At 46.8% G+C, this 27,788-nt stretch overlaps 10 protein-coding genes across 10 annotated transcripts; 4 read left to right on the top strand and 6 right to left on the bottom strand.

Moving 5' to 3' along the window:
* Positions 1-818: 818 nt before the first annotated feature.
* On the bottom strand, positions 819-2,085 carry N7478_002646 (MOSC domain protein; the record flags this gene model as incomplete). Its single annotated transcript, XM_056918860.1, has 2 exons — positions 819-2,012; positions 2,071-2,085. The coding sequence occupies 2 exons, from the start codon at positions 2,083-2,085 to the stop codon at positions 819-821; spliced, it is 1,209 nt and encodes a 402-aa protein (XP_056782018.1).
* A 414-nt stretch (positions 2,086-2,499) lies between these two features.
* On the bottom strand, positions 2,500-4,334 carry N7478_002645 (serine hydroxymethyltransferase; the record flags this gene model as incomplete). The annotated part of the gene is made up of 5 exons (XM_056918859.1): positions 2,500-3,644; positions 3,713-3,850; positions 3,920-4,013; positions 4,069-4,125; positions 4,188-4,334. 5 exons carry the CDS (start codon positions 4,332-4,334, stop codon positions 2,500-2,502), a joined length of 1,581 nt encoding a protein of 526 aa, XP_056782017.1.
* A 2,506-nt stretch (positions 4,335-6,840) lies between these two features.
* N7478_002644 (putative GPI anchored protein) lies at positions 6,841-7,604 on the top strand (the record flags this gene model as incomplete). Its single annotated transcript, XM_056918858.1, has 3 exons — positions 6,841-6,998; positions 7,150-7,229; positions 7,349-7,604. The coding sequence occupies exons 1-3, from the start codon at positions 6,852-6,854 to the stop codon at positions 7,602-7,604; spliced, it is 483 nt and encodes a 160-aa protein (XP_056782016.1). The 5' UTR covers positions 6,841-6,851.
* A 733-nt stretch (positions 7,605-8,337) lies between these two features.
* On the bottom strand, positions 8,338-10,601 carry N7478_002643 (putative acyl-CoA synthetase; the record flags this gene model as incomplete). Its single annotated transcript, XM_056918857.1, has 3 exons — positions 8,338-8,765; positions 8,860-10,131; positions 10,223-10,601. 3 exons carry the CDS (start codon positions 10,599-10,601, stop codon positions 8,338-8,340), a joined length of 2,079 nt encoding a protein of 692 aa, XP_056782015.1.
* A 1,355-nt stretch (positions 10,602-11,956) lies between these two features.
* rasB (Ras small monomeric GTPase RasB) lies at positions 11,957-12,782 on the bottom strand (the record flags this gene model as incomplete). The annotated part of the gene is made up of 2 exons (XM_056918856.1): positions 11,957-12,595; positions 12,705-12,782. The coding sequence occupies 2 exons, from the start codon at positions 12,780-12,782 to the stop codon at positions 11,957-11,959; spliced, it is 717 nt and encodes a 238-aa protein (XP_056782014.1).
* Positions 12,783-17,991: 5,209 nt separating this feature from the next.
* On the bottom strand, positions 17,992-19,224 carry N7478_002641 (uncharacterized protein; the record flags this gene model as incomplete). Its single annotated transcript, XM_056918855.1, has 1 exon — positions 17,992-19,224. The coding sequence occupies one exon, from the start codon at positions 19,222-19,224 to the stop codon at positions 17,992-17,994; it is 1,233 nt and encodes a 410-aa protein (XP_056782013.1).
* Positions 19,225-20,960: 1,736 nt separating this feature from the next.
* Positions 20,961-22,232, top strand: N7478_002640 (GNAT family N-acetyltransferase; the record flags this gene model as incomplete). Its single annotated transcript, XM_056918854.1, has 1 exon — positions 20,961-22,232. One exon carries the CDS (start codon positions 20,961-20,963, stop codon positions 22,230-22,232), a length of 1,272 nt encoding a protein of 423 aa, XP_056782012.1.
* Positions 22,233-23,283: 1,051 nt separating this feature from the next.
* On the top strand, positions 23,284-24,156 carry N7478_002639 (uncharacterized protein; the record flags this gene model as incomplete). The annotated part of the gene is made up of 1 exon (XM_056918853.1): positions 23,284-24,156. One exon carries the CDS (start codon positions 23,284-23,286, stop codon positions 24,154-24,156), a length of 873 nt encoding a protein of 290 aa, XP_056782011.1.
* Positions 24,157-24,975: 819 nt separating this feature from the next.
* N7478_002638 (uncharacterized protein) lies at positions 24,976-25,195 on the top strand (the record flags this gene model as incomplete). The annotated part of the gene is given in 2 exon segments (XM_056918852.1): positions 24,976-25,005; positions 25,022-25,195. 2 exon segments carry the CDS (start codon positions 24,976-24,978, stop codon positions 25,193-25,195), a joined length of 204 nt encoding a protein of 67 aa, XP_056782010.1.
* A 1,188-nt stretch (positions 25,196-26,383) lies between these two features.
* Positions 26,384-27,184, bottom strand: N7478_002637 (haloacid dehalogenase, type II; the record flags this gene model as incomplete). Its single annotated transcript, XM_056918851.1, has 1 exon — positions 26,384-27,184. One exon carries the CDS (start codon positions 27,182-27,184, stop codon positions 26,384-26,386), a length of 801 nt encoding a protein of 266 aa, XP_056782009.1.
* Positions 27,185-27,788: the final 604 nt, after the last annotated feature.

Here is a 27,788-nt window from a genome sequence, read left to right as displayed (position 1 = left end):
TGACACTAGTGACACCACGAGTTATCGAATGCGGCGCTAATTTGAGGTGTGACAACAAGGAGAGAAAGAGAATGAATCCAGCAGGTCCGGCGCAGGCAGCGATCGATTCGAAGTGGAGGGGCTGAGTGCGGGTGAGCCACAGGTTGGAGGCGCGGGCTACGGGAATATGGACCTTCTGGCGATGTCTCAAAAAGCTCTGATTTCAACACCAAATTGAATACACAGAGAACTTCAATGTTGAGCCCAAGAGATGATGGTTTCAGGTCGGTTATTCTTGGAAATTGAATCCACTATTGATTGAAGAATCCATGGAACAAGCGCTGCTGTCAGGTGACTCTGTGGCGGTGCAGGGAGTTTGGTCTGATGTAATAGTGGCGGTGCAACCAATCAGGATGGCAGATGTGGAGCGATGGAGACTTCAGGTGCAGTTTTCTTTGCTTTTCTAGAATAAAACAAGAGAGACAGGGCTGAAGAATTTCAAAGTGGGGAGGCGAGAGATCAAGTCTTCTTCCGTGACATCCGAGCTGAAAAAAGGTCAAATTCCACGTTAATTACAAATACGTAGGATCCTTCATATTCTATGTACTATGTACTGTACTCCGAATTGTAGAAGTTCACAAGACCCAAGGTAGGGGAAGCCAAGGACTCTTGGAAGTCTCACAATCTCTGGGATGCTTAGGATACCTGAGACAAATTCCCAACACATTTTACAGCTTGGGCACCTAATATCCGTAGTTAATTGGTCAGACCGGGCCAATCTAATAATGACCGAGAAAGAGAAAAGTTAGTCAGTTTCCAGTACTCATAACACTCCGAGTTCATACAGCCGTGGAGTACATACCCGTAATAGTCCGCTCCTTCCCACGAGCTGCAACCTCTACCTCATCACCCACCCGAACCATGTCGCCACGACCAGTCCAATGCAGGAACGAGTATCGTCCAAACACCGGACTGAACTTAGCTCCCCGATCTACTCGTCGATCTTTCATTAATTTCTTTAGCACTGTCCCTGTCTCACCCTCCGCCATCTTACCAGTCTGGTAATCGACATTAAGACTTTGACATCTCACACAATTCCCAGTTAGTAAGAGGCGTGCCCTCTCTGGTCCTACTACAAGCTCGGTCCAAAAGTCCTCTTCGAAAGCTGAATCGGCGCCCGATAGAACAATGTTTGGCCGGAACTTGGTATGATCCATTTCCTCTCCCTCTGGCAGCCGGGCGGAAACATTATCAATAGAAGCCTGGGAGATAACAAGAAAGGGTGCGCAGTCGGAGAAGCCGATATGTGCTTTTTGTAGCTTTGTAAAGATGCAATGAGTAATCCATACCCAGCCAATGAGGACGGTGGCAGTTGCCCCCAAAGCGGATTGAGGCTTGAGAGTATCATTAGATGTTGTGCTGATGAAGAAATGAATGGCGCGAATGAGCAAATACACCCAGAAGACTAAGAACAGCACGGATTTCTTAGATATATCCGTCAGAGCTTGGTACCATACTGTCCACCAAGCAAGTCTATTCCGCCTCTCCGGAGCCAGGGTACCCAGGACTCCCCTTGAGTTTTCACCCAGATATGCCAGGACAACAGGGTATCCAAAGCATTCACTAAACCAATCGTTATACTCAGATCCCATATCATACCCTGTCGTTGGGCTCTGGTGCATCATGACTTGGAGTTTCTTCCTTCCTCTAACCGAGGATAAACGTAAAGGTATCTCAAGATATCTAGCTTCACGCGGCCTCATATCCAATCGATCTTGCTGCGATGGTGAATTGTATGTAATTATGACTTTCCCACTTTCGTGCTTATCCTTTGGAAATTCCATAGCTGTCTCAAACAGTCCCATTTCAGGAAAATGTGAGATATGCATATTCTTCAGCGTAGGTTTGGATCCATTGTCACCAGGCTCAACTTTCAAAAGCATAAACCGGCGGTCATATTGCAATCCCTCTGAAGTAAGAGTAGATGACCCGACAAGGGTCGGACGCAGCGATTTGACGGGATAGATGTACAGCTGCAGCAGTTAGTCGTGTCCTTTTTTCAGGGCACAAAGTAGTACTATGCATTCATACCTGGCTGACTTTCATAGTTGCAATTTTTCGAATGACCCGGTACTACTTGCAAGCGTAAAATTATGATAGAGCGTGTGAATTTGGACATGGGGCTAAGAATGACAAGCGAAGACCTTTCTACCCTGCAACCTCGGGATTGAAGCCGAGATGAGCCCCGTGCGTATCGCGTGCGGTTATCTTCCCCTCCTATTACGTCAGCGATTGAATTCTGTACATCCGAAATCTCTGTTAATTTATTCTACATTTTAGTTTTGCAGATATGCGCTTCTTCCTCTAGATATAATTCTCAATGCTTGAAATTCAGAGCTCATCTAATAAAATTGAAGTTGAAAAGGTCTTGCTAATCATGTTCGTGTTGAATCATGCGGGGAAATGTACATTATGAGGGGAACAAAAGAATGGGGGAAATAAATAAAGAAGAAGGGAAATCTACTGATCTTGGGCCCAAGGCAGGCTGAATGTGCCTACCCAGTCCTCAACCTCCTGTCGAAGTAGAACAATCTCTGAAACCTCTTCACCTTCACCCAGGTACTCAAAGTAGGCCTTTAGAGTGCCAGGGTTCTTGACTCCACGCGACTGGGCCTGCTCACGAGCAGCCTTGTCCAGCTTCTGGGTCAGGATAACAGCACGGTCAACAATATCTGCAACTCTGCGGAAGTCCTCGGGCTGGAAGCCGCGAGAAGTCATGGCTGGGGTACCCAGACGCAGACCACCGGGCTTGAGAGCAGACTTATCACCAGGCACAGTGTTCTTGTTGCTGGCCACGCCGCAGAGCTCCAGAACGCGCTCAACACGAGCACCATCCACGCCACGGTTCTTCAGGTCCACCAAAACCAGGTGGTTGTCAGTACCACCGGAAACGATGTTGTACCCGAGACCACCGTTGCTGGTGGACTCACCAAGTCGGTCGGATAGCGCCTGCGCATTGGCCAAAACAACCTTCTGGTATTCCTGGAATTCAGGGGATTGAGCTTGCTTGAGCGCCACGGCCAGCGCGGTGATAGTGTGGTTGTGGGGGCCACCCTGGTGGCCGGGGAATACCGAGGCATTGATAGGGTTCTCTAAGTCGTACATCTCGGGGTTGCCCTTCTTATCAGTACGGCGGATGCCCTTGCGGTAGAAGATCATCGCACCACGGGGACCACGCAGAGACTTGTGGGTGGTAGTAGTAACCACATCGGAGTAGGGGAATGGTGATGGCATCACGTCGGCGGCAACAAGACCGGAGATGTGAGCCATATCAGTCAGCAGATAGGCACCAACGGAGTCGGCAATGGCGCGCATGCGAGGGTAGTCAACCAGACGGCTGTAAGCAGAGGCACCAGCCACGATGAGCTTGGGGCGGTATAGTTGAGCCTGCTTCTCCAATGCATCGTAATCGATCAGACCAGTAGACTCGTCGAGGCGGTAGGGCAGGGTCTCGAAGTATTTGGAGATAGCAGAGATCTTCTTAGTGGGGGTTTGGTATCCGTGGGACAGATGACCGCCGTGGGGCAGGTCCAAGCCCATGAGACGATCATGAGTGTTGAGAAGGGCGGAGTAGGCGTAGAGGTTGGCAGGCGATCCGGAAAGGGCTGTGGTAATGTTAGCAATCCTGTCCGGGTCCATTGTTTTGCCATTGGCAGTCGGAGTGGCACCATACGCTGCACGTTCACACCCCACTCCTCTGGGTTGAGACGGAAAGTCTCCAGCGCACGCTGTTGGCACAAGCGCTCTGATGCATCAATGTGCTCATTTCCACCGTAGTAACGGGCACCCGGGTAACCCTCGGAATACTTGTCTGTATTGCGATTAGAAGAAGTTTCAAGGGAGGCGGGGAAGGAGATGAGGGGGTGGAGGTTCTACATACTTTGCATCACACTGCCTAGGGCATCGAGAACAGCCTGTGAAGTGAAGTTCTCGGAGGGAATCAAGTTGATGAAGTGCTTCTGGCGGTTTTTTTCCTAGATCCAAGTTTAATAAAGACCCGATATCAAACAGCTCATAGCGATGACGTACACTCTCGAGGATGTTGTAGACAGTCGGGTCGGACTGCTTCAGAGAGGAGGAAAGAAGCTGTGATGCATGTTAGACATGATATTCCGACTTAATTTCGATCCATTGAGGGTCTGATATACCTTTTGCTGCGAATCTGGGCCTGATGAAGATACTCCCCGCACGAGAGGAACGGACCTAGCGACAAGGGCACGCGGGGAGGCAACCACGGCCGGTCGAACACTCCCAAGAGAGAGGCGAGCAAGACGCCCGCAGCGAGCAAGAGACATGGTGACGAAGAAGGTGGAAAGAAAGAATTAACGGTACACACAATTGTGCTTCGATAGGGAAGCCGCAGCTTTAATACTGCGGAGTGCCGGTCGCAGCTTCCCCGTTGCCCGCGGAAAGCGGAAAACCACACTAGACCCGTTTTGGTTCACCGCCTGGTCCGTGCACGGGGTTTCCCTTATTTCTTCGCTCGGCAAAACTCCCTCGCGTCTTTTTTTCTTCTCTTCACACAACTAAATCCAAGATGAAGAGACGGCGTTCTACCTGTTTCAGCACTCGTCGGGGTTGGCCTTCTGGGCCGACCTTGGACGGGCGCTGCTGAAAGATCCCGCGCCTTTCACCATCCATTTGGGATCAGTTATTATCGGATTGGAACTGTTGTGTAGGTTAGGAGCTGTCGCCAAAAAGGGTCTCCTGACTGGGGTGTGGATGCATGGGATTTAGTATAGCAGATTCGAATTAGCATTCTCAAAAATACGAATTGAGTCATTGAGCTCTATACCAATACACCTACTCCTTAAGCTCTTGTGGATCTCGTCTTGTTTTCTTTGCCCTGGGTCAACCGTCCTACCCACGCGTGGAGCTTGGAGGGCACACAACCTAGTGCAAAAACGGTTCTACCACACTCTGTACGACGTCTCCATACATCAACCTGGCTAAGGAGGTTGATCTCTGGATTATCTATTTATCATTGGCTATGTATCTCATCAGAAGGATGTAATTAAATTTTAAGCTTATACGGAGGTCTTTAAAGTTGTATAAGTTTTCTCATATTTAGCCGTTTTGGGCGCAGAGGAGGATTTCGAGGTGTGTATAGTAATCTGGGGTTTGAATAGTAACTTCGAAGAACAATTGTATATACTCGATTCAGGTCTTGAGTACGTATTTTAAGTCAGCAACGGGAACCTGGGCTTAGTAGGAATGTTTCAAGGTTCAAAGGTTGGAGCTTGAAATGGGTAGAGTATTTCAAGTTGAACCTCGGGATACTAGTATATATCACACGGGACTAATGAACTTGAATGTGCCTACAAAAGGCAGCGTAGTACTTTTGGTGTCCAAAACATTTCATAGGTCTTACAGATTCCTCAATGGGCATATCACAACTGGCAAGGCACAATGTACATTAACAGATTGAAGTGCAAATCAGATTACGTGAGCTCACATCATGCCAATTTAAAATGAGCCCGAACTCTTTGGGCTCTCGGGATTAGGCTGGATGACGCATCTTTCCCATTCCGCCCCAAAGCCTCAGCTTAGGCAATGCTTTGGACATGATATGTACATTACAGGCAGGATTCAATTGTGATTTATTGATAAAAGCAACCGAATACAGTAGGTAAGCAATATGTTATCAAGAACAACAATGACAATATCCGGAACCATGGAAGATCGACAAATGGGAGTTTGGCTCTATCAAGTGGATTTGCCTCGTCAGCTGGAAATTAGCGGGGATTGAAATTTCTTCGTCGTGACCCGACTACTTGTTGCTAGGGCAGACAATTGCACAAGAACACAACTGGGATCAACATTCATGCTAGGGTAAGATTGTTGAAATGGTGATCCTGGTGGTTGTCCTGGTGTTGTTATTGCCATGATGTGATGTTCAACGCCCTTGCTGGTGTTTCATATGCTACACACCCCCCGCATCAAGCGGTGGACAGCCTCCCTGATCCAGATGTGTGTGTTCATATCATCATGTCCACTCTTGGGCCAATCAAACAATTTCTGGGTTGGGGGGAAAACAGTCGCGGGCCCCACTTCACGAGAGTCTGCGTAAGTCGATTTCCAGTGGATTCCGGTTTTCCAGGACCCCCAAAGGGCTAAAAGACAAATGACGGAGTACGGGTCCTCCTGGATCCTCCTGTCAAAATGTATCCAGGGAGAATGACAGCTTCTTTCATATTCGCGATGGAATATTCTATACTTCGCGCATGAGTTTTAGACTGTGTATCGAGTTGAAAGGAACATGTTCGCACTCTGATCTTCAACAAACGCATAATGGCCTAGACTGTCTTCGACCAAGACTAAAACGCATTTCCAAGCCCTCGTAGGCCCTCAAGACGGAAATGATCCTCCACTTTTTCTTTCTTGGACCAACTAGTTTCTGCGCGGGAAGATTGGGTTTTTTGCCTGTGGGTTGTGTTCCGAACACGCACTATAGATCAACATGACTTGTGATTTGTCCATAGTGACCGGACTTGAATATCATTACCTATTATCGTCTAGTTTGATTCAATATATTAATTTCCCATTAATTGCCACGACCTTTCTTCCCCCCTTTTTTTTCCTGCATTTTCCTTGTGCACTAGCGCACGGGTACCTGAGTCGAGCCATGGTATATTAAACCATTCCGTCTCGCCCCGTTTTCTCCCTTCTCTTCTCTTGCCCCCAAAGTCTTCACACACTCTCTCACTTACCCGGACCTTCTTGGCCGATTACATTCTTTACAACTTCCCAGTCACTCTTTACACCTGTGTGTCGAATTTTCGTCAAAACAAAAAACCCTTTACACCATCAACATGCGTTTCTCCATCACTGCTGTTCTGGCCCTGGCCGCTGGTGCCTTCGCTGCCGATGCCATCACTGAGACCGTCACTGAGTACACCACCTACTGCCCCGAGGCTACCTCCATTGTCCACGGCAGCTCTACTCTCCACGTCACCAGCGTATGTGAATCCTTATCTTGAATATCTATATCCATATTGCGCGCAATGTCAAGATCGACATGTCCACATTCCCATATTCCGTCGATCTTATCTCCGTCATATTATGGACCCAATCAGTCTCGATCAATATCTAACTTTGTTTCAAATATAGCCTGGCCACGTTACCATGACCGGTCACTACACTGTCACCCGTCCTCTGATTACCTCCACCGTGACTGAGTGCAAGAAGTGGTAAGCGCATCTTCCTACCCCTTATCAACAGGCAACATCAACATTCAATGTTGAAGCGAAACACTCGCCAAGAACCCAACCCACCATGATCATCATTTCTAACTTTCTCTTCTCTTCAGCTCTTCTTCTACCCCTCTGCCCTCCACCCCCGTCGTCTCCCCCAGCTCCTCCGCTGCCCTGACTTCGACCCCCTACGTCCCCAGCGGCGCCGGTGCCACCGGAACTGCCCCTGCCCCTGGCTCCCCCTCCGCCACTGGCAGCGGCTCTTCCCCCGCCTCCACCACCCAGGCTGCCTTCAACGCCGGTGTCTCCAACGTCGCCGGCGCTGGTGCCGGTCTGGCTGCCGTTTTCGGTGCCGTCGCCCTCCTCCTGTAAGCGTGAGCTTCTAAAAGGATAGCAAGTCACTTTCGACACTGGCTCGTCGGTATGCACACCTTTGATTCATCTGGCATCTTTATTGGTGATTCCTCCATCTGCTGAATGTGGAATCCCCGGTGCGGATGCTCGGACCCGTTAATACTGTGCACACGCCGTGTGCTAGGCGTTGGACGTTATGGGTATGGGTCTTCATTTTGTGATATCTTTTTTTTCTGGGTGTACATGTCTTTTTCTTCAATTAATACATAATTGACCCTATGGGTTGTTATTATGTCTTCTTCTTGGCCAATGCTGCGCTTTTCTATTGTCGCGAGATTCTCCTGGATATAATGTTTGATTTTTAACTCTTTACGATTACACTCTTGGTATCATGGTACATGTAGTTTGTAAAGTGTCTCGTTAGGATCGTCATTGAAGGCTGTAGCGTAAATAGTAAGTCTGCTTGGCAGTTCCAAGACAGCGATCCTGTACTTCCGAGGCAGCCTCGATGCTTATGAGTTCTGTCGCTGTCGATTCGTTCACATTTGCAAGTTGCCTACATAGTATTTGGAATGTCATGGATGCTCCTTATGGAAGAAGAGACTGTTCAATCTCAAAAACCCTAGTCTGGCAAGAATATTGCAAATGGCCTTAGGTCATCGATTAGCCAAAACTCATATCTAACTATAGAAAAATTATCTTATACACATGCACCCATGATTCCTATCTAGTCATATCTCAGAACAGATATCTAGAGCTTGGCCTTCGTCTTCTTCTCAAAGTACTCTCTAACCTTTGCCCTCGCAATCTCCACCACTTCCGCATCTTCAACAGTCGGCGGCACGCTAACCGATGCATCATACTGGCCTTCCACCCCATGTTCTAACAACTGACGCAAGACTCGTCGTAGTGTTTTCCCACTCCGAGTCTTGGGAATCATCCCTCGACCCTGAATCATACCCCCTAAAGAGGCAATGGCACCAATCTGCTCGCGGACAAGTGCGTTGACTTCCTTGAACAACTGGGGCGAGGGTATCGCTGGTAAAGGATCTAGGTACTCGGCACTTGCGCGGGGTTGAACGAATGCGAAGGGGAGATGTCCCTTGAGTGAGTCTGGGATACCTACAACACTAGCTTCGCTGATAGAGGGGTGTGCCAGGATTGCTTGCTCGATGGCGCCTTTGTTTCAAAGTATAATGTTAGCTCTAGTTTGGAATTCAAAGACGTGACATGTATGGTGGAAGATCGGTGCTGCTCTCCCTGGCCGACGTACCTGTGCTGAAGCGGTGGGCAGCGACGTTGATGATGTCGTCTGATCGAGACATGATGTGCACATAACCATCTTCATCAATTAGACCGGCATCTCCGGTGTCTACCCATCGACCATCAAATCGTTTTAAGTATCCCTTATAGAATCTCTCTTCATCTTCGAAGAGACTAGTGAATGCCGTTGGCGCTAATGGAATAGCCATGACGATATTACCCATCGTTCCACGGGGAACCTCATTACCTTCATCATCGACAATACGTACATCAAATCCTGGCATGGGTAACCCTGCTGAGCCAGGCCGAACGGCAAGTGGACGGTCAGTCACAGCTGGTGATCCGGTGGGAGCAGCAGCTTGGCTGTTTAGTGCCAGCCCAGTAATTGGGGATCCAGATTCTGAAGACCACCAGTTATCCACAACCATGGCCTTCGGCGCAGCAAACTGCGTCAAAAGATCTTGGTATGCGCGCACAATACTGGGCTCACTACGTTCGCCAGCGAGGAAGAGTGCCCTGAGTGATTTGAGGCCTCCACGCTGTCCAATGTCTTTAATAAGATCGTCGTTTGGATCATCTTTGCGGATGGCTCGCATGGCTGTTGGTGCTGTAAATAGTACATTGACTGCATGTTTCTCAACAATACGCCAGAATGTACCTGCATCGGGCGTCCCGACGGGCTTACCCTCGAAGAGGACTGTAGTCGCACCGACCAGCAGCGGGGCATATAATATGTATGAATGCCCAACGACCCATCCTATGTCTGATGCGCAGAACATTACATCACCGGGTCCCCTGATGCCAAATAGGGAACGAATCGATAGCTCAAGCCCGACTGCATGACCACCAGCTTCTCGGAGCACACCCTTCGGCAATCCTGTAGTACCACTGGTATATATGATATACAGTCCGTCTGTACTTTTGACGGGCACCGGTCCGGCCCGAATGCCACGCATGCGAGCACTTTTGACTAGTCGCTGCCAGTTCCGCTGGCCACCGAGCTTATCGGGACGATTCCAGCGTAGTTGATCACGCTGCCAGACAATAACCTTGCTTGGTTGAAACTTGCTAGCTGCAACCGCGCCTTCCACCAAAGGCCGGTATGACACTGGGCCCTTGGAGCCCTCAATCCCGCACGAGGCGGTCATGATGGCTCGTGGCCGTGCAGCCTCAATCCGCTGTGCTAGCGATTGAGCGGCGAATCCGCCAAACACAGCTGCGTGGATGGCGCCCAGCCGGGTAATTGCAAGCGCAGCAATGAGCGCGGCAGGGATCATCGGCACTATTAGCCAATTGGGAGCAGTTAGACCATTGTACCAATTTGGGAAGAATGAATAGCAGGAGGCTAGCGGAGTGGAGCTTGTACAACTTACTGTAGATGATCACCACGTCGCCTTGGCGGACCCCCTCCTCGCGCAATACCCCCGCAAGAACCTCAACTTCATCCAGTAGTTGGCTGTATGTAAATTTCTCCGTCGTTTGCGTGACGGGGGACTCCCAAATGATCGCTACTTGGTCTCCAAGGCCATTGCTCACATGACGGTCTACGCAATTGTAGGTAGTGGAGATTTCTCCATCGGCGAACCATGACCAATGCTCGTGCTGAACCCCGCTGGGTAAGGTCTTGGATTGTCGCGTCAAAGCTTTAGACGGTTTGTGGTGCCAGTGGAGCCGCTCCGCCGGATTAGACCAAAACCCCTCCGGATCACGAAGGGAGTGTTCCAGTGCAGCCTGCTGTGGATGTGGCGTCATCGTTTAATATGTCTGGGATGAACACGATGGAAATAATTGGACGGAGCTTCTCATACGTCCATGCAGGTTCCTGCGAGGTTTGATGTTCAGGGTATTGGTTTCACCGGGACGATTGGATCGGTTCGAGGGGAAGTGAATGCAGAGAGTGCAGAATGCAACATGCATACATTTGATCCCTTCCCTTTTTTTATTGCCTCATGCAGGACTAAGGGCTTGTCGCGCGAGCCTACTGGAACTTCAAGCCGAAATGCGGGGGAGAGTATGACCCGAGGAACCTTGGAAGTCCGTGCTTTCCCCGCATTGCGGTACCCGAGAGTGACAATTTTTACCGAGGGAAGCATACGTGTGACTAGGTACCCGCTCTGTACCTCCAGTCTGGTATCTCATTTTCCGCCGGGAGTGGGGACCCGATAGCTCATCACGAGCAATTGGAGAGCTGAAACACGATCTCACTTTTGGGCGTTTTTAGAGCTGTCTAGTGCCAAAGCTATTATCCGTCTCCGTACTTCGCCTCCTTTCTGGGTACGAGACATGCAATAGGTCCAAAAATTCAATGAGTCCTAAGTTGGTGTTTGCACTATCTGGTCTAGTCCAAGCGGTTGAGATTGAAATTGGCCATTAAATAAAATGATTTGTCTTGTCTATATACTTTGCATAAAGGGCCGACAGATAAATAGGAAATCATCCCAAAAGTTCAAAAATAGAAACAAGCCAGTCGTAGGGTATCATATCGAAATGCCTGCTAATGCGCGACTGCGATCTTTTGGCCTCGTCGCCAGAGAATTTTTTTTCGTTGTGGCCTCATTAATTCCAATGAAATGCAATTATGCTCCGATGATCCTTCCCATGTTTTCTGATCTGCTCGGTCCCCACGATGTGGTGGGGAGCTGGAGGGAATGCTGCGCAAACCAAAATGGTTGCCTCAGTGGATCCCGCAGCCCAAGTGGCAAAGGGAACCCCTCAATGGCCCGCATTGAGACAGATCAGCAGGGAATCCTGTCATGGGCTAGCTGAGCAAGAGGATAGCGCTTCTCTTTGTGGGGGCCCTGGAATGATGGGCAGAGCGAAAAGGATGAGGTATGGCGTATAGTGGGGAAGAGAGATGAGGGGAGCAAGAGAGGAAGAGTGAGAGGGGACGGGAGAGAGAGCGATAGAGATAGAGATAGAGATAAGATAGATGAGGGAGAGAAAAGAGGCCACGGACGCCGAACAAGGTCGTAACCAAAAGACAGAACCACCCTTCCAAATGCACCCAAGACCAATAGGGAACAGAATATTATAAAGAAATAGGAAACGTGAATGGGGGCATCAATATAATCAATGCCCCCATTACCCCCCCGGACGGATCCGGCCGATCACAGAATATTGCACTGCAATCGGCTGCGATGTCGAGTCCGATCTGGACGGAAGGACTTTGGGTACTCGGGGCCGGCATCGCGGTCGCGTGTTTGGCGGCGGTCTTGGCCCCGGCCGCCCGGCTGCTGTTGGCGCTGCTGTCGGAGCATACGGACAACATCATAGAAAGCTTTTTCAACATTGATACAGTTCTTGGCGGAGGCCTCGACGAATTCGCAGCCTAATTCCTTGGCCAGTGCTTGACCTTCTTGTGCGGAGACTGCGCGCTCGACAGCCTTGTCACTCTTGTTACCAACTAACATCACGGGTACGGGTCGGGATGGGCCCGCGGAGGATTGCATGGGAGAGCCTAGGTAACTGGGGCCGGATGGGGAGCCGGAGCTTGATGACTCCTTGACCATCTTGATTTGGTTGTAGAACTTTGTGATGCGCGAAAAGGAGGCGCGTGAAGTGATGCTGTAGACCAAGACGAAGCCTTCGCCATCTCGGATCCACTGGTCCCGCAGTGCGGTGTATTCCTCCTGGCCGGCTGTGTCCAACACCTCGAGCATACACGACTGTTGGTCAATGACGACTTGCTTGCGATACGAGTCCTCGATAGTGGGATCATAGGTTTCAACGAAGTGGTTCAGGCAAAGCTGTTATAGGTGGTGGACCATGTTAGCTTCGCGGTGTCGGAGCTTGGATTAGAGCACCATCTCCCCCCAAATCACGGTCGGGGGGGCGAGGGACGAGGTTAAGACAAACCTGAATAGTTAAAGCAGTTTTTCCAACACCTCCATCACCCAGGACCACCAACTTGTACAATGTCATTTTCCCCGACATGGTGAGCGAAAGGGGGGTTTTTTTTTTCTTGGGGGTGCAAGCAGGGACAAGGTAGATTTGAGAGGGGTATTAAGGGACCCAAGAGGGGTGTTGGCGGGGAGGACGATATTGGAAAAAGAACAGCGAAGGAAAAGAATAACCACACAGAGAACCCCCCAATTGTGTAGTTTGACCGAGATGACGCAAATCCAAGTTGTGTGAAGGGGGAGGGGAAGAAAAGGAAAAAGAGGGGGATTGTGCGAAGTCTGGTCCGGGCAGAAAGTGGCTGGAACTAAGTGGAGTTTTGGAGAGGAGGAAGAGAGAAAGAGAGAGAGGGAGAGGGAGAGCAAGCACTAAGCACTGGCACGAGAGAGGGGGGGGGGGGGGTTTTAGGGAGCAGCATCCAATTATGGGCATATCCTTATAACCTCGAATCAAGAAATTAAATGAATGTTAGAAATAACAGTCTTCATAAATAATACTAATAAAAATAATATAGATTATAATAAATATGTAAAAAACGAAAAAGAAATAATCCTCTTCATCTTCCGGAGTTACCACCAAAGATGCCCCTAAAGAAAAAAAGCCCCAATATACTGTAAATGATTTAATAAAATAAAAATAAAAATAAAAATAAAAAATAAATTCGAGAATAAGTCCACGAGTAAATCGATCTAGGAAATTCCCTTATTTCTTTAAAATCCCTTAAAACCACCTCGAGCTAGACATAATTATCAGGATCATATAGAACCACCGGGCTGGGCTCTTCCCCATCTGGTTCTTGCCAATCCTCCGAGACCGTCTCGGGTACGGGAGAACATTAAAAAGACACAGCAAAAAAAAAAAAGGAATCATACAGATTCAATCTCGACTGGAATGAGCCGATGCAAAAAACCTTTTTGGTTTTTTTTCTTTTTTTTCTTTTTAAAGATCTATCAACAAGCGATCAAGCGATCCTCGGACCCAAACGAAGCACGAAGGTCTATGCCTGCCCCCAATGAGATCATACTGTACAAGTTCTCGAGTGTTCAAGGGGCGAAAAAAAAGAGCAAAAAATAATGCAGGATACGGAAGGATCTTGACTAAGCCATTCCCCACGGAGAATTTCGGGCTTGGAAGCATTGTGATTGGCTGGAAGTTCATGGATTTCATGGATTCGTATGGATAGATTGGACCTTTTTGACTCGTGTTTACTGTAATGTCCCCCCGTAGATAGAATCCGTCTACTTGCTTCTTTTCATCTATAACTCAAACCTACTGATATATACGTGCATGCCGATATGCATATCTGCATATGTTATACGCCATACACAATATACCTGGCCGGGACTATAAGAAAGGTAAGTACTCCGTACACTAACTACCCTGTAAACCAACATGGGTGTCTTATTTGAGCTCCTCTTTCGCACTATGGGTCTCGTTAATGGTCTCCAAGACTCGTGCTTCGCTAGTTAGACTTCCCGGTTCCCCACTGTCATACCTTCATCCACTCCATCTCGCAAGTTCATATATAATAGGGATTACTGATTCTTGACCTATCCTTTCATTCACGTGCCAGTAATACTGACGATAATCTGTCAGCATTCTTCAAACAAAAAAAAAAGCAAAAACCTTCAAATGTTACCACAAACCCGAAAACAGAGGGGACTAAGAAAAAAAGAAAGAATACAATAAAAAGCAATTATGGCCGCAAGAGGGGCCGGATCATCCTTCTCTTCCCCTCCGTACCGCGAAGATACAGGAAATGCGAAAAAAGTCAAATAGGAGACGGCAGCCAGAACCAAAGAAAACAAGAGGCTTTCGGCCGCCCAAGGTCAATTGGAGTGGGTAAAAAGATTCCAGGCCCAGAAGCTAACGGGCCCAGAGGGGAGATTAAGCCAAACCCTCACCAAACCATGACAGGCAGCTGCTTGTCTGCCCCGGTGGAGCCCCGGGAGCTTCCAGCTAAGCGAGTCCGTGCCTCTCGACTCCGTTCCACAAGATAATTTCTTTAGGGGCCATGCGGCCCGGAAAGCTCTGCAAATTGGATCCTATCACACGTGGGAAAGAATAAGTGCCGGTTCTAATTAATATGGTTATCCTCCTTTAATCCGTGCACTGCAGCCATATCCTTTCCCCTTCCCAAATACATATAATATCCTGATGTTCTACTAGTATAGTTACATACCCATTTGATGAATTATGATCATTCCTAGACAATTATCAATTCTCCACTGTAGTTTCATTTGAACCATCATAATAATTTGCTGCATATGTACATAAAATGGGGCAAACCTACGGAAGTATCAAGGGAAGAAAACCCGCCAAAAAGAAAAGAAAAAATTCAGAAAAAAAGAAAATTCAAATTCAAGTCCAAATATGACTGAGCTTGTTGGACCATGATTAGAATCGCATCCGAAAAGGTTCAAGCCAAGCTCGAACTAGGTTAGATCCACCAGTTGTGAGAGGCCGGCTTTCCCTTGTTCTTTGTTGTCCCCCCTTTTTGAGTTGTATACCCGATCAACTTTGTTCTCCCCTCCCCATATTTCCTTTCCCTTTACTCTTCACCGACAAACTAGATACAGCTCAATTCCATCACGTCAATGCTGTGACCAAATTTTGCTCTCAGTAACAACAGTACTTTGCCGGAAAAGCACCCACCCGCGGAACGGCGCGTGAATTCCCGCCTGATAGATCGTCCCCCAGGCCTGCCTGGATGGTATGGTGGAGTTTTGACTTGTTCGTGTGTTTGGAGGCGTCTGGTCTCCAATCTAATTTCCTTTCCTCACCCCCCTTGACTACCAATGGGGCCAATCTCTCGCTTTTTCCAAGGCTACTAGCGTCCGGTATACTACTTCCGTGGTCCGCGACCAGAGGACTGGGATACGCCATCGTTCCCGCGATGGGGAACTGCTCTGGGCAATCGGAGAATCCTTCGTCAAGCTCTCGCCGTTCGGCCTTAGTCCGCCCTGGGTCCGTCAGTGGGGACCACCTGCCTGATGATGTATTTTGTGCTAACCCTAGTTCTCATCGCAAGGTATGTGCTTTTTTGGTCTTTGTTTGAGATATTTATTTTTTTGAGTTTTTTCGAATACTATCCTTACACACCTTCTCTTTCCAATCATGTTTTTCCTTGGGCTGCTTGGGCAGAACTTTTGTCGTGGCTAGATAAATATCAATCTAGTCTCGTTGAATTTAATCTCGCATGACCGGAACTCCACCCGTAGACACAGCTGGGATAGCTATCCATAATAGTCTGACTTGGCCTTGAGGCTTTCTCCCAATATCGTAGCGACGTGCGAGTACAGTATGTATTTTGAATTTGATATCAGGAATGCTCTCACCCCCTTTTTCTTTCTTTCTCCATGCTACTGTTGCATGATCCAATCCAGTGGTTCTCATGCCATGGCCAATGACTGGAATGGCGGCAAGGCCCGACGCGATGGGCAAAAGGGGGCCAAGGTTTAAGGGGGGAGACAATGCTCATTCTTCATTGCCAATAACCGGTTGTCGATTTATGAAGGGGCAGGGGCCAGGAACGGATCCTCCCGTCCTGCTCGCCGTTAGATGGAGACGCCATATGGCGTTCAACGGTCCGCTATGGCCTTGTCCTGGCCTGGCCTGGACTGTTGGACTGTGACATTCGAACATGGACCTCGTCTCGCTTAGTCTATGTACAATTTTATCATATCCCGTGTGATGGGGGACCTCGGTCTTCCAACCGATCATGCGCAATAATCTGACTATGTGCTTCTTGCGCGTTCTGAAATCCCCAAATAGATCGTCAGGGAAAATCCCAGGGTATTGGCTCTTGGGCGGGCTATCACGAAATAGGGCATTGGGTAGCCTTTCGGTGCTCGTTTCAGGGGCTTCGGTCCAGTTCTGAAGAAGGCTGTGCATCGGGGTTTATCCGCAGCAGGCAATCGATTCATTATATGCGCGTTAATAGGAGCTTAATTTAAGAAATCGTTGGTTCCCTGGTGATGGGGCCATAAACGCCAATAACTTGAGATAAATGGTTCATCATGCAGGGGCATTAAAAGGGGCAATTTCGGTCTGAATTACTGGATAGGTCGTTCAAAAGACGCTAATATCTTATCTTCACGCCTAGTCGGAACTCTGACTAGTTGCCAAGTGGACTTGCGTCAGTGAGTTGCGTCAGTGGAGCTAATAACATCAATGCTTTCCAACTAAATATCCATTGAAGCAATTCTTCATAATTCAAAAGTACTGCATTCACAGCGGTCTAGCTTCATATCTAGATCACCCTAGCTATACGCCCTTTGAGGAGACGCAATGGAAGGATTGGATGAGATCACAACACTGTATAAGTGGAGCAACCAGGCTACTTCATAGTTCTATGCAAATCGAGAACGACGATTATGATTCCCTCCCTATAAGGTAGGTTGCTATTTATTGCTAGAGCTAGAAGACCCACGTCCAATACATATGGGAATGGCTTTTAAGCAGTTACGTCTTCTGACGATAAGGTTTGAAATATTTGCTATACTTGACAAGAAAATCCAGAGGCATGGAAGATATGGAGACTTTCATGGCCGTATTGGTATTCGTTCTAAAGTCTGCCAAACAAACGCGCAGTTATATCTAGAATGTTTGTGATATTTCCGAGAATTTGAACTCATAAACCTCGTTCAACACTACCTTTCTTCGACGGGAATAGAATTTGTTAAATTTACCGACCCAAAAGTGAAAAGAATATTGCTGTATCAATAATTGAATATCTTGTTCTAAATAAATTATGGGCGTCACTTTTGACAATTCGTAGGAGCGGCAGGATTTAGTGAGGAGGATACTGAGAGCACTTACAGCTGAAAAGAAATCATGCAACTGCTATAGGTTGGGTTAGTACCACCCAGAAATGGTACATACAAAGATTTAAGAAACTAAGTTATCAATTCTAGAAAGCTCTGGTATTAATTATTTCCCAGTCTTTAAGTCCAGTCTTCAGGACTATAAAAGGGGCCTTTTATATTGATCAGATAATAGTTGCGTACAAAATGAGGCAACTCATATATAGACGGCCACTTAGATAAATGAGATTAAACTTGATAGATAACAGGCCCCCTCTGCCGATTACAAAAGATCAAATACATTTAAGTTGTCTTGTAATAATCAAATCTATCACAATTAAATTACAATATGTAACAACATGGCATTCAATTCGAACAATCCATTGCCACTAAGTACGGCATTCATTGTTGTATGCGTAGAGAGACTTAAGACACAGATCCTATAAACGAGAAGGAATCTGCAAGGTATCATATATAAATATCCCATCAAATGGACACAGGGAAAAGAAAGCCTCTCGTGTGTTCTTGGTGAGTATAGCTCGCTGGTGTGGTAAGTCCACTATTCCATCTTCCAACAGCTCCAACGAGGCGTCACCTAACATTTCACGTCCCAATTCTGCCTCGGTGATGATACTATCTGTTCGATGCTCATCAAGAAAGATATAATGAAGTAAGCTTGACCAGCATGCTTGCAGCCAGCGCCGACTTTTGAAGGCAGAATATCCCACCGAGCCACTCAGTCCACGGTCAAAATCTCCAGCGTCAACTGCCACCCCCAAAGGATCCTCCTTGACCCAAAAAACTTCAAAGTAACCAAATAAAGTTTCATCAAACTGACCAAGCAGCCCAATTGTGTGTGGATCATCACTCCTCCTGCGAAGATATTCGAAACTTTCTTCAAGAGAGTCGCCATAGGGTTCGGAGTGGGAGGTAGCGGCGGGCATTTTTGACTGGTGAAAGAACTCCACGTGGGTTGGCTCTTTATAGTCAACGGTAACCAACGAAAACAATTTATTCAGGCTAGGGATGTATCGACTATACACAGTTGACCCTGGTGAAGAATTCGGGGGACGGAGTGGATGAGTGCGGCGTATCGTCGGCGTAGACGTGGTGACATAGTGTGAATGCGGCACGACCTTTCTTGCGAAAGGTGTCCAGATTGGAGAGGAGCCCAATGGAGAAGCACATCCTTGCCAGAAAGCATTGCGACAGACTGTCACAGATTCTTTACTGGATTTTATGGCCACCATCGAAAAACATAGTTCCTCGGCTATAGCATCGCTGTCAGGTCCCTTCAATTCGAGTCCAAATACTTCTAACTCCGGCTCAGCGATGAGGATTGTGTAAATTATCAGCCATATATGGCTGGTCGTGATAGTTCCTGCAATGTTCCATGCACAGACGCTTATCGGAAGCCGTCGAGAGCTTTGCTGAGAAGGTATAGCGGCAACAGATTGACCATTTGCCACTGAGGCTGTCGGCTTGGTGAAAGTAATATCTTCATTATGGAGCTCCCCAGGAAGAGGGCCATCGCCAGCGAAGGATTCTTCTTTGCTCAGCTGAAAGACTTGATCCCTGTTAAGAGCATCGTTTAATGGGACAAGATGAAATGCTGTAAGGTACGGCCGAGGGAGGCAAATCTTAGTGTTCACAGACCACTGGTTGGAAGACATGTTGATCACAACTAAGGGGAAATTGAGCTCATACAAAATCAAAGCTTTAGTAGCTGCAAAGCCCCCGGGCTTGATTTTATGTCTTCTATGTGGGTCCTTTCTACTCAAGCTCCGGTATCGAAGTACATATGAATGCCATAGCTGAGTTGACAGCGATCGGTACTTAATTGCTCCGTGGGACTCTCGGGTTTGATCCCAATAACAGCATGATCTGCATGACGAGTTTGTATACGGAGTATTTCCTAACAATGGCCAAGCCGCAAACGTATTGCTGGGCTGTATACGTAATGATTAGAATTGTGGCCCGGCTTTTTAACGTGATGGAGATTCATGCTGATCTTGTCGATCTTTTTACCTTGATCACCACCGCTCTCGGCATTTGGGAACAAGGCTCTTTCGTGTTGATCTACACCGTCCCACTCAATCTGTAATTTTGAAACACTCATTAATTACTTAGCGACCAGGACCCTCTCATACTGAGATCTTCGAATAAATCAATTCTGGTGTTACAAAAGCAAAGGCTCAAAAGTAGAAATATAATTTGATAATGCGCGTACAGACATATAGGTGTAAGAAGTTGCTGACTTACAATGTTGAATGACGTCCAAAATTCAGATAGATTAACTTTATTGATCTGAACCCTCATTACTGTATTTAGCAGGTGGTAACATTTGGAAAAAAACATAGTTTACATGGCAACTTGTATTAGAATTTAGACGTGCTTAGAATTTTGGTCCTCTCGGGCTTCGTTACATGGTTCTACCATGATCTGATAATCTGATATGATCATCAGATAAGAAATTTACGGATCAGATAGTACTTTTACTGTAGCGCTGGAATCCTCCCAAGGTTCCATGCCGTATTTTCAGGACTGAAAATACAAATAGATATCACTAGGTATTAGATACATTTCTTTTAGGGTCCAGATAAAACGTGTTATACCATTTCAAAACATTCAATACAGGATCGGGTATGAATTTTCAAGGCTTGATTTTATATGCCGCAGTCTCCACATAGTGTGCATGGTTTGGCCCACTGCACAGTAGTTCCACTCGCAGCCACGATATTTCTAAGGTTGTGAAATGACCCGACGAAGATATGCCGACCGGTAAGTCAAGATTATCAGCCCATCCATACATACATACATACCAAATTTATGAGAAAAGAAAGAACGAAAAAACCCATGAGAAGCTACCACAGGATATTAGACATAGTACATACAATATCTACTAATTTAGACGATTTCAATGTTGGACAGCGAGTTCTCCTGTTGTGCGATAAATCAGTGATCGGCCAGTATCAGCACTGAAACATAAGTAGTCTTGGCATATAATGAATGCACGTATGTATACTGCTTGGCCCTAGGCGCAATATCTTGGGTGAGACATTTGCTCCATATTTCGTGAGCGCGACAAACTCAATACGGGTTTGATCTAGCCCTGTGTATCTAAGAAAATTTACAAATTCCTTGGCCCCAGAGAGATCAACGGCCCAGTTTCCTTCTATGCCTCCATAATTCGAGTACAATTTATGATTCACCGGCCGAATAGCTTGTGACGAGGTGCGAAATCGGCTGTTGCTGCCCCACGTAAGTGTCTGAATGTTTTAGAGATGTAAATCTCGAGAGGCGTATGTTTTCTATTCCTTGATATTCTCAGCAACAGAATTCTTTGACCTGTTCCTACTTCGTTGGGACCTTTCGAACCCTTTTCATTATGAGTTTGAATCCTCAGACAATGGCACCGGTGAAGATCCGATTGCCGCATCCATACCTTACAACCTATCACTTGGTACCCTCTGACAAGTCGTATGGGGATAATCAGCTGCTTCAGCTGCACAAAGTACAAGAAGACGAAGCACAACCTTTCCCTCAGAACCTACATAATGATGGTCTATATCTCGGGAATCCAGTACCAATAAGTCGCGAGAAATTGCCCGCTGATTCCAACAACATGGCCTGGGCACGGGCGCGGCGCAGTCCATCGTATCATTGCAGCTGGGAGGGAAGCTCAATTCCAACGGTCGGACAAATCTGGTTGTATCTCTACACGGTATTCACCTTGCATGAAGAGATAGAAACTTTCCGTCTTCAGCTCCAAGGTAACAATGCTGAAGCTCTGGCGCATTCTCTTAAGCTCTCAATGGTTGCTAGCGACCACCCGCAGCCCGTTAGCGATTCTATACAGTGGGAAGTCATCCCTAATGAGCTACTCGTCTTCCGCAGTGCCTTCTGGCAGGGATGTGCATCTCCTTTAGGGTTTCAACCTATCTGGCTTCCTAGCTGGAACTTAGCTGCATCAGTCCCACACCTTGACTATACTGTTACCTCCACTGAAACATCACACCGTCGACACCCTCGCCGTCATCCCAAACCGACTCCTGGCTCCGTCGTCTACAGCCGCTACATACCTTTCTTGGATGAACACTTTTCGCTTGTTGCATTGGACTACCAAAACCCCGAGCACCTGAACCTCTTCCACACTTGGCAAAATGACCCTCGTGTTGCCAAAGGGTGGAAGGAAACAGGTACCTTGGATGAGCACCGCGATTACCTGCGCCGACAGTATGAAGATCCGCATACCTTGACAGTGCTGGGTCGCTTCAATGATACTTTCTTTTCCTACTATGAAATATTTTGGGCGAAGGAAGATAATATCGGCGCACACTACGCATCTAAGGACTTTGATCGCGGGCGCCATACTCTTGTCGGCAACGATGCATTCCGAGGGCCTCATCGTGTAATGGCATGGTGGCCTAGCATGATTCATTATGTTTTCCTTGATGACCATCGCACGGAAAATGTCATCGGAGAGCCAATGGCCAACAACGACAAGGTTCTCGTTTACGATTACACTTTCGGCCTTCATCAAGATCAGATAATTGATTTGCCCCACAAACGGGCCAGCCTTGTGAAGTGTACAAGGGAGCGATTCTTCCAGATTTGTCCGTTCAACCAAGGAAGCGCTCACATTGCAGGCACTGGATTGGCTTTTAAATCTCGGATATAGTTCTAGACAACGCGATTTTGATTCAATTGTATTAAAGGTCCAAAATTTCTACACAACCGTTTGTAAACAATTCTTCACTGTAATAAACACCGAATTCGAATTACTCTTAGATGATGAATTTATTCAGGTAACTGTTATAAAGTGCTTTGTCAGCGGCCTTTTCTCTCCGGGAGGAGTCTCCGTATGGTGGAGATGTGGACAAGATCGGCAGTTCTCTTCACGCATAAATTTTGACTGCACAACACATCATTCACTAGGTGGCATTTATGATGGTAGTGGTTAGGCTTATATATGTATCCATATTTCATCTTGGCAAAGAGGCTGTGCGACATTGTTCTTGGTATAGGTGCCATGACGTTTGTCATTGTGAGTAAGGGGTTATCAATCTTTGAATTTTGGAACGGTACCGTGTAGAAGTCCCACTCTCTACGTAAGTAAATGATGTGCGAGCCCCACGCTTGAATTTCAGCTTGAAACTCAAATTTAGGACTATCTTGGCGTAAATAAAAGTAGGGTCCCGTAAAAAGCTTGTGTTGAGACCCTGTAGAGGATTGTGCGAGATACTGGTGCAAACAGTGGTTTAGTCGAGTATTCTCGGAAATATGAGAACCTATGTGCCCATTACCCAATTCTTGACCATTAGTAAGATTTCGTAGGACGAAAAATATTACTCTGATTCAGACTGTTATCAGATTGTCCGTCTGTGTCCTTCACCGAAGTGTAATTCACATTGGCTCCACCCGTATAGCTTACGGTGAAACAAAGTTGATCTTTCAAGGGTTGAAACATTGAAGGTATTGATGGGCCGCTGTAATACCCCTCGTATCGGGCTTTTGCCTGGTATCAAAGCGAGAGTGCAGTTTCATGAGTTTACGCAGGTAGATCATTTCCCTTTTCTCATCATAGGAGGGAGGAATAGGTATCATAGTCGCGTGGGTGTCGTGTGTAGATATCTTGTCCCACATTTTACCTATTGTGTTGGCATTTTTTAGCACCAGTTAGAACACTTCTGGCTCCTGGTTTTTCCCATCAATCATTATTCAAATCTACAATGAGTTCTATGCACAGCTTCGAGCGGCAACCACCGCTACCAAGGGATGCAATCATCTCTTTCCCAGATCGCCATGTGATGATGGTGACATTTAACCGACCAAAGGCCCTGAACGCAATGACCAGCCCTGCACAATATGATCTTGAGGCGCTATTCTCTTGGTATGATAGCGAGCCTTCACTTCGTTGTGCTATCGTAACAGGTGCTGGCCGGGCCTTCTGTGCTGGGATGGACTTGAAAGAATGGAATCAAACGAATGCCCGTCGTGCAAATGGAGAGCACGCAAGTCAACCCCCGATGCCTCGATCTGGATTTGGTGCTTTATCTCGGCGTCACGGCAAAAAGCCTGTTATCGCCGCAGTTAATGGATTGGCTTTCGGAGGAGGAATGGAGATGGTTGCCAATGTAGACCTGGTGTTCGCGGCCCAAAGTGCTAATTTTGCACTTCCAGAGGCAAAACGAGGTGTTGTGGCTCTGGCAGGTTCCCTGCCAAGATTAGCGCGTACGATTGGCCGTCCAAGAGCCATGGAGATGGCGCTGACTGGGAAAAGCATTACTGCTACTGAAGCAAAGGATTGGGGGTTGATTAATGCCGTGGTAGAGGATGGTGCGTCTGATTGCGAAGTGCTTAATCGACCTGTTGTGAAGGCAGCTTTACGCTGCGCTACCGCCATTGTCAACAACAGCCCGGACAGTGTGATTATTAGTCGTGCTGGGATCGTGGCTGGTTGGGAGGATGGTAGTGCAGAAAACGCTAGTCGGTTGCTTAGTGAAAACTGGGAGTTCGCGCTGAATGAAGGCGAGAATCTCCACGAGGGAGTCAGAGCCTTTGCTGAAAAAAGAGCACCACAGTGGGTGGACAGCAAATTGTAACGATGTAACTGAAACTAGTCTAATATCCGTGAACATCAATTAGCCCTATATACAAACTATTATGAAGTGTATTCTGGTTAATATACGTCCACTACTTCTTTACGGCCATGAATGACTAAACATGTGAGATTTCTTGCATTCATCCACATCGTTGTGTCTTATTCAATGTTAGACAACTTTATCCTTATCCATTACAAGATTATTACGAATGTAGGTTAACTGAGCAATGTAACGCAATGGAGCTGTTGATTATTACTGTAGATTGTAACACTGTCTAGATGGCAACTCGGCTGTTTAGAGATAAGATTGATCATTTCTGCCTTGAAGGATTACTGTATAATCGAATCTGACATTACCCAGGCGCTTGAGTTCCAGGACTTTTCCCGGCGAAACTTGCTGACCGTTCCTGAAAATGTCGGAAATGCCGGTCATGATCGGCGGCCGCAAGACTCCACCACAAGTGCCGTCTTCCAAACCGGTTCCAGACTTTAGAAAAATTACCTGTGGATTTGAAAAGCGGCACGCAGATTTCGATTTTCTTAATTTCAGGTAGCCACTGCGAGCAACAGATACCACTGATGTGAACCTGGTATTCTCTTGCCAAAAGCTTGAAGAATTTTGTACCGTGTGGCTGTCATATATCATTGTTGGAATTAAGAAGGATTTAATTAGGGTGGCGCGCTCAATCGTGCTGTTGATGCCTCATAAGTGAAAATTTAATATGTATTCACTACAAAAGAATATCCACATGGGCTCCTCGGGGCCCCGGCTCATTGATCATTTATGGTTAGATTGGTTAGGTGGCCCATCTTTTGTAAAATGACAACATACAAAACCCTGGAATCACAGGTAAGTAATGATCCAGGTAATATCAAGACTAAAACAAGTACCGGTCAAGGTTGACGCTAGTGTACAAGCTTATACCGACTCCATCTTCAAATCTTGGCGACAACGATCTGTAGGAGAAATCGGAATGCACATTGACTATGAATCGCAGGTGGAGCTTTATCTCAGTCTCTTTCATTCTCGCCGTAGATAATATTACGAGAATCTTATGACCAAAGACACGCTCTCCGAGACATCATGCCGACTTCGGCGTGTCCAACAGTTCTGCGGATCAGATTAGATATTGAGCTTGATCCGAAAGCCAATTCCTTCAGATCCTGTTTTCCCCGTCTACTACTCACCGGGTCTTGCTATGGGTCTGCAGGAATTGCCAAGTAATTGTCCCAAATTCTTCTAAGACATATACCCCTTCTGGATGATTTTGAACTTTTACTTCTTTGCCGTCGTCATATTGTTGTGAAGGTCGCGGCCTAATAAGCTTGGAATGTCTTATTAATGAGTTCAATTCTCATCCTGTTAAATTTTATCTCTAGAAAGTGCAATGGTTATTGAATGTTAGTCGAAAGATCTTTCACATGTGACAAATCTGATGACACTAAAGTTCTAGACTATCGAGGCTAGAGATATGGCGTCTGGTGATACTTATTTGCTGACTACCACTTATATAGTACTTCAGGCTGTTTCGAATCGTCTTAAAAAGAATCTGAAATATGATACTGACGGTGTAGCCATGGAATATTCAGTCTTAAATAATACTAAATTAGTGCGTACTGTATCATTCAATTGAAGCTTTCCTGGGAATAATCGCCCCTGACGTGATCGAACATCAGCAAAATGGTGCCCCGTTGACCTAATATACCTCAACACGATTTTAGGTCACAAGGAAACGAGAGATATTCTCATTTCTCTTGTTCTATAGCGCCAATCGTATACCACTGACAGCGACGTTTTGAGATATTCTTAACATATTTGTTCACGGACGCCAATAAGCATGCTGATAGTAGGTATTGAGCTCTCGTCTAGGTTAATAAAAGGAATTTGAGGGCTTTCCTTTTGAAGATCCACAGAGTGATCTCGATCAACTTAGTATGAGCAGGCGGTCAAGGTAGTTAGCACATTGTGTATTTCTCATGATGAAAGCGACTAGAACCTTATTTCTATTCGCGATCGTCTTATATTTAATATTCAGACGGTTACAGTAGCTTAAAGACTATACTAAAGAGTGAACTTTCCTAATCTTTTTTTTCCATTGGGATTTGGTAGGTTATTTTATCATCAGTTCATCATTGCAACATGATGTCATAGAAGAGCATTTATGTCGACGAATATTAGAGAATTAGCGACAAAGATTTCAAACCGAGCACATAAGCATCATGTAATATCAGACGTTAGATTCAATTCCAAGTCGCCGGGCCACTTCAACAAATCCACCTTCATTTAATCCCACCCAAATATCAACAAAGCCTTCTGCTTTGGCCTGTGCAATGCGGTCGGCGGGCCAGGCCTCCTCCAATTCTCGCTCTACATAAATGGTCTGAAACCCGCATTCCTTGGCTGCTTCTAGATCCTGAAGATGTGCCGCCACCATCGCACACTGAGCCGGATCCCGTCCAAGGAGATCTGCTGCACCAAGGTAGACCTTTGGCGATGGTTTGTACGCTGCAAAGTTCTCTGCGCTGATGAGGTGGTTAAACGGCAATTGACCAAGTTGCTTGAGATCTTCGAGGAGAGCCAAGTTCCCATTTGATAAGGTGGAAGTGATGGATGTGGTGTTTAGAAGCTTTAGTCCCGAAACGCTGTCGGGCCATGGGGCAAGCCGATGCCAGGCTAAAGCCAGCTCCCATAGCTCGTCATCATTGAAAAGCTCTCGAATCCCTCGTTGCTGAAGAAGATCTTGTAAAGCGGTGTAATGATGCTGGTCAACAGACACAAATTCCTTGGAGGGGTCGAATGTTTTGGTGAAGACGCTGTATGACGACCGCCATTCCTGGGCGAAAGACTGCCAATCTGGTTCACTCATATTGGCTGCACGCTGGCGTACATCCTCCGAAAGGTCCTTGCTTGGATCTTCTAGTGCATTTTGAACAGCGGTACGCAGGGCTTTTGTGACACAAGATCGCCATTCGACGACGGTACCGAACGTGTCGAAAAACAAGACCTGAGGCGCATGCTTTGTAGACATTGTTGCGGGTTGGTAGGCTGTAGGCTGGGAAAATCTGTAAAACCGTAACCCCGGAGATATGTGACGGAAAAAGTAAGACTTCGCTATAGAAGCTTTCAGGGTCTTCCCTGGGGCGATCTATTTTTTTAAACTACGACGTTAGATATAGGTAACCGGTAATAGATGCGGCTGAGTCACGGGCCGAGGTCATCCTGGGCCACAGATTGAAGACGTCGGTGGCGACGGGATGTGGCGATTTTATCAGGCTGATTGTTCACCCTGTTGGAAACATGGTAGAGTAACATATTGAACCACCAAAATCATACAGATCAATACGAATACTGATATAGTATTCGGTAGTGACAGGGTGGGGTTATCATCAATACATAGCAGAGGAGTCCAGATGTTAAGGCGTCCCTTTGGTATGTCTAAACCTTGGAAAGAAGGGGTGGAATTGGTTGTAGTATATACACTTGAGTATGCCCACAGTCTTGGAGGTGTAGAAGGGTTGGAATGTATGTCTGGTTTGACTTCGGGGGAAAGAAGTGCTGTTGTCCTTGCCCTCTTGAAACCCCTCAACTTCAACTCTTCATATCAACCTCCCAAGGGTTGGAATCATTGTTCA

This window comes from Penicillium angulare, assembly GCF_028827245.1.
Source record: "Penicillium angulare strain IBT 27051 chromosome Unknown utg000003l_segment0_segment0, whole genome shotgun sequence".
Lineage (NCBI taxonomy): Eukaryota > Fungi > Ascomycota > Eurotiomycetes > Eurotiales > Aspergillaceae > Penicillium > Penicillium angulare.
Note: the sequence above shows the minus strand (reverse complement) of the source record. Positions and strands in the feature narration are given on the sequence as shown.